The following is a 6,252-nucleotide window of genomic DNA, read 5'->3' as shown; positions in this document are numbered from 1 at the left end:
ATTAACTGCAAGACAGTTTTTTTTTTATTTTTTTTTCTTATTTTATATTTAAATAATTTTTAAAGTCAATTGAATGGATGGACAAGATTGATTTGTATAAATGAAGGGTCTAGATTAAAAATAATTACAATGTCTACAATTTTATTGTAGCTATTGAAAAGTCTTCCTTAATTTTATTCTTATTTTTTATAATTTAATGTTGAAAAAAAATATTGGTTCTTTAGGTTATAGGTCAGTTGGACCATTTTGAGAAGAAATTCCTAAAAGGTTGGTTTATTCCCAAATTTTTGAAAATGGGACTATTTTAAGAAGACTTGCAAAATGATAGATTATTCTTGTGAATTTTTCCTATTAATAAAGTATTACGAGACAAATAATACTGAATTTCATAGGATTATGTTTATTCTTACATAGAGAGAGAAATTTAGAAGATTCTCTCTAGTTTTTAAATGTCAAAATATCCTAAATGAGACAGAAAACGAGAGGAGTATTATAGAGTCTGCAATCTTGTATGGTTGTTATATATAGGAAAAAGTTTAGAGGAAATAAGAGATCTAAGAAATAAAATGTTGCAAATTCCACATTGTTTATTTACATGAGATATCTTCACGTTTTAGATGAGGATAATTTATGCTCCAAAAACTAATGTATTAGTCCAAAATTTTTAACAATAGCCAAATTGCTCTTAAAAATTATCAATTAAAGACTAACTAATTAACTTATTGATTGATCTTTTCCATCCAAATAAAATATTTATTGACCATGAAAGTTAAGAAGAGCTATCAATTTGAAGGGAAAAAAATAAACTAGAGAAAAACTACTGTTTTCAAATGAACCAATCCTTGAAAAAAAATAACCTTACAATAAGTTAATTGTTGAGAAAAATACAAACATGATTGAAGTTCACATGAGGTTTTAACCGGTTAATGTAAGTTTTACCAAGTACAATAATTTGCATATAGTACAATAATGTATACAATTATTTGGCTATATATAAACAAGTTCACATATTGTGAACGTGGTTGCAAGAACAAAAACTTTTTATCATACTACTACTTGCTTTCTATCTTTATCCCTTCACAAATAAATCTCTTACCATTGATAAATATTTAAAATGTTATCAGCACCAGTTCCTAATCAGGTATATTTATGCCTACTTCTAAAAATTTATAACAAATCATATTATCTATTTCTAAATGTTTTAAGGAGTATGCACTACAGTTGCCCATTTTGGGATCCTCTATACCAGAAACTCAAACATTTACTGTATTATATATCTCAAAAACAACGGTGAAAAAAAAATCTCTTACTTATGAATTCATTACTATCTTTCATTGTTTTATTCATGTTGGTATATTGTTTTTTGTTTGACTTATGCATGTTACATGCTCATATTTTTACGTAAAGGTTGATTTTAATTGCTTTAGTAGTAACTTTGTATGCATATTATTAACTAAATTGACAAAAAGATGCAGCCTTTTTATACTTATTATTTTTCTCACTTTTACATACTTTTCGTGTTTCTTTCCGTTTTCGAACCCATTATCTTATATAAATATTAGGGCTCTCGGACCACTATGGCTTGCATTCCCAGTGTGATAACCTTTTACAATTATAAATATATATATTTGGACCATAATTTTTTGTCAGTATATTAGACTATTATATGATATTTTTACAGTTGTGCAGAATTCTAACGGATAAACCTACCTCTATAAAAGGCAGATTTTTCCCCCGATTTCACCACAAATCCCTTATCCCTTCCTACTTTTTTATCCAAAAAATCACCTAAATTTTTTTTCACCCCCTTCTTCTCCGATATGTTCCCCGACGACGGCACCCAAAACACCCACACCTTCACTTTTGAGGAAGATTTAATGATCATAAAACAATACTTGATTCTAATTACAGCGCTTGTAGTTTTATTAGTAGCAATATTAATTTTTGTAATTTTGTATAAGTAAAACTCACTTATTTTGTCGTTTTAGTATAATAAAAGCTTGTTTTTGTTTTATTATGTTGGCTTGTTGTTATTAATCATCATTGTATAATATTACCGTTATCATTATAATTATTGTACGACTGTTATTGCTGTCGTTTTGCTGTTTTTTTTTTTTTTTTGCAACTAACATGATTAATTCTTGCTTAATCATATAATTACTCACAATAATAAACTAAGGGGGAGAAAAGAACTATATTATTTATGGTTTATTATAGTTAAATTTAATTATTACTTATTTTATTAACCTAACTATAATTATGGAAGGACTAAACATTTGTGTTGTACATAAAATTTATTATTATAAACTAATTATCACTTAATTTTTTGTAGCTAAAATGGGAGACCTTATGAAAAGACAGTTCAGCATCTTAGATTTATCTGGAAAGAAATTTTTGGAATGGAAAGTGGATGCAATGATGAATTTGAAAGCTCAAGGCTTGGAGCACACTGTTAAAGAAAATAAAAGTCCCTCTAGTCAAACAATTGATACTACCACTTCTGCAATGACAGTTGTAAAACCTATTACTGAACAAGATAAGGCAAAAGCCTTAGTGTTGTTAAGGCATCATTTACATGAAGGCCTTAAAACTGAGTACATGATGGTTGAAGATCCCAAAGAATTATGGGATTGCCTTAATGAAAGATTTGGACACCACAAAAGGGTGCTCCTTCCTAAGGCATTATTTGACTGGACAAATTTACGATTCTGGGATTTCAAATCTGTAATTGATTATAATACAACTATACATGAGATAGTATCTATATTAAGATACTGTGATCATCCAGTCACGGATGAATAGATGATTGAAAAAACACTCACTACCTTTCATGCAAGCAACATACTGTTCCATCGTGAAAAAGGTTTCAAAAGGTTTAATGAATTAATGAGTGTATTGCTTGCTGCGGAACAAAATAGTGAACTTTTGTTGAAAAATCATAATCTTAGACCAACTGGGTCTTTAGCCACTCATCATGAGGCAAATGCAATAAATTCTTATCCACCCAAGTCAAATGCTACACGAAGAGGTGGACGTTGAAATTATAATGGTCGTGGAAGAGGACATGGAAATTATCGCGGCCGTGGCCATGGTCGTGGTAGAAACAATTTTCAAAGAAACAATCATTTTAAAAATTTTGAAAAACAGAAGGGACAGTCATCTGGAAGCCACAAACAAACTCCTTCGAAAGGAAAAGACACGTGTTACAGATGTGGCATGACAGGGCATTAGGGACGTACTTGTCGTACGACCAAACATTTGGTGGACCTTTACCAGGCTTCTGTAAAAGGCAAAGAGAAAAATGCAGAAGCAAATTATGTTAACGAAGAGAATGCTCCTTGTCCCAGCCTTGACGTATCTGATTATTTCGTGGATAATGCTGAAATTGGAAATGATTTCATCCTTGGAGAAAATAACAAAGCTTAGTTTTCCTATCTACTAATGTAACATATATTATGTTTTAATGTATTTTCTTTTATGTCCTGTATTTTAAATTTCTAGTCATGTACTTTAAATCCCTATTATCAATAAAACTTTGTATGATATTTTTCTAAACTAATCTCAAATTTATTTCATGAAGATATGGATCTGCCTGAAGTTAGTTCCGAATATCAATGCCTTTTGGATAGTGGAACAACACATACTATCTAGAAGGATAGAAAATATTTTTCACAACTAAAGTTGTTTCAAGCAAATGTAAACACTATTTCCGAGTCAGCTAAATTAATTGAAGGATCTGGAAAGGCTTGTATAATGCTTCCAAATGGAAAAAAATTAATAATCAATAATGCTTTATATTCGAGTAAATCTCGAAGAAATCTCATAAGCTTTAAAGATGTACGCCAAAATGGCTATCATCTAGAAACAATGACAATAGATCAAAAAGAGTATGTATGTCTCACGACAGAAAAACATGGCAAGAAACATATATATGAGAAATTGCCAGCATATTCTTCGGGGTTATATCGTATAAACATACGACCCGTGGAAATCAATATGGTATCTAACCAGAAGTTAGATGACAAAAATTTGATTATTTTATGGCATGATCGTCTGGGGCATCCAGCAACTGGGATGATGCAAAGAATAATAACACATTCAGTTGGACATTTAATAAGAAATGTCAAAATTCCTCGATCAGATGAATTAACATGCTATGCATGTTCACTTGGCAAATTAATAATAAGGCCATTTATGAACAAAACTGCTACTGAATCTCCAAAATTCTTGGAAAGAATTCAGGGAGATATATGTAGGCCAATTAATCCGGCATGCAGACCATTTCGATATTTCATGGTTTTAATTGATGCTTCTACACGATGGTCACATGTTGTAATGTTTGTCCACTCTAATATTTCAGGCCACAATACCTGTAAAACCTCTTTAACCTTTTGGAGGCTTTGGGGTAGTAGTTTTGGTGATTTTTTAATGCCGAGACTTCATTAATTATTCTATGAAGACTTTGCTTTCATATATTCTTTCCTTTTGTTGAGTTTGTCCACTCTAACAATAAGTAAATGATAATTAAAGATATTTAACAATAAATAAATAATAATTTAAAGTTCTCATATGATCTGAATGTTTCTGGTTTGATTTGATTTGATCTGAATTTATTAATATTAAGCAATAAGTATCCAAAACAAGTTGAAGAGAACTAGTCCTAATCAAACAAAAGTGCACTTTAATCTTTCCCCTCTTAGTACTATCCCCCTCTTTTATCCTTGTAAACAAACTTACTCTTAACCATACAAGCTACGACTCTAATTCCAATTCACATTCCGCTAATTCTTCAATCCGAGAGCGGAAGAAGGAGATATTTTCAAATAAGGGGAGTTTTTGGTCAAGGGAAAGGAAAGCAGAAGAAGAGACAAGAGATGACAAAAAATTCATTACAGAAAGTATGTATATTCCTTTTTTTTATACTCACTTTTATAAGGTTTAGCGATGATAAATGAACAAGCTAACCAAAAAAAGGATAATTTAACCAGAATAATCCAATTTTTGCACCATTATCTCAAAATAAGGATTTTTTTTTTTTTTTTTAAAATTACCACCCTAAAATGTACTATGCGTTTAAATAACCACCCATTTATGTTGAAATTAAAAATAACCACCCATATTTTACAAAATTTTAGGTTTTATCACCCCGACGTATACTTCGGCCAGTTTTTTGAGCATGTGCCCCACAATTTCATTATGAAGAACCCTAATTTCCAATTCAAGTCAAATTGAATAAATCAAACAATGATTACATAATTAAATTCCTAATAAAACACATTCCAACACAACAAATATCGTATAACTTGAATTTTACTTCATAAAACATTGCAAAATAACCAAAAAATAAATAAAAATTAAGTGCGTTCTTCAATTACCTTGATGTACAAATTGGTGTAAAAAATTTAAGTGCGTTCTTCAAAGGATTCGCTTGTCAATTTTCAAAACCTGGTGTAAAAATTGGTAAAATTTGTGGAAAAAATGCAGAATTTTAAGTTTGGGAGTATTTGTGGAACAAGGGAGGAAATAAATCGAGAAACAACTTCTATAAAAATAAAAAAAACAGCAGTTATGTTGGGCCCATGCTCGGAAAACTGGTCTGATTATAGGTTGGGTGGTAAAACCTACATATTTTGTAAAATATAGGTGGCTATTTTTAATTTCAAAAAAAAATGGGTGGTTATTTCAATACATGATACATTTTTGGGTGGTAATTTACAAAAAATTCCTCAAAATAATCCAACCTTTCTATTTTTTGTGAATAATTCAACCTTTGCTATGCGGCTCTGCCCTCGTAGTTGTTGAGTTTTAAGAATTGCCCATGCTTTTTCAAAATTTTAAGAATTGCCCTCCAACTAAAAATGTTTATTGACGTTAACCCAATGTTAGTGGTTGTATACTTGTATTAATTGTTAATTACCCCACTTTTTAGAGAGAAATTTCACACTAAAATTGGGTTAGAGCTATACAAGGGGATAAATATTTTTTCTACATTTTCTCATCTACTTTTTATACTTCTCTCTATAAGCAACCATTGATAAGTCAAGTTCTCCATGTGCTGTCATTCGCTTCTTATTGCTTTTCATCTTTTTACAAAAACATTACCGTCAAATTAACGTCAGAGAATCTAAGACATTTGATTAAACATCTTAAGTTGAAGGACACAATTTATAATTTTGAAAAAATATGAGCACAATTTAGAAATTTGACAAATTTACAGGCATATAGCTTAGAAAAAAAATATACTTTTTTTAA

At 30.1% G+C, this 6,252-nt stretch overlaps 1 protein-coding gene across 1 annotated transcript; it reads left to right on the top strand.

Annotated features, from left to right (window-relative positions):
• The first annotated feature begins 2,505 nt into the window (after nucleotides 1-2,505).
• LOC145581439 (uncharacterized) lies at nucleotides 2,506-3,426 on the top strand. The gene is made up of 3 exons (XM_081638443.1): nucleotides 2,506-2,724; nucleotides 2,803-2,979; nucleotides 3,277-3,426. The coding sequence occupies exons 1-3, from the start codon at nucleotides 2,506-2,508 to the stop codon at nucleotides 3,424-3,426; spliced, it is 546 nt and encodes a 181-aa protein (XP_081494569.1).
• Nucleotides 3,427-6,252: the final 2,826 nt, after the last annotated feature.

The sequence above is a fragment of the Chenopodium album genome, chromosome 15 (genome assembly GCF_948465745.1).
Source record: "Chenopodium album chromosome 15, dcCheAlbu1.1, whole genome shotgun sequence".
In the NCBI taxonomy this organism is placed as follows: Eukaryota; Viridiplantae; Streptophyta; class Magnoliopsida; order Caryophyllales; family Amaranthaceae; genus Chenopodium; species Chenopodium album.
This window is presented reverse-complemented; position numbering and strand designations above follow the sequence as displayed.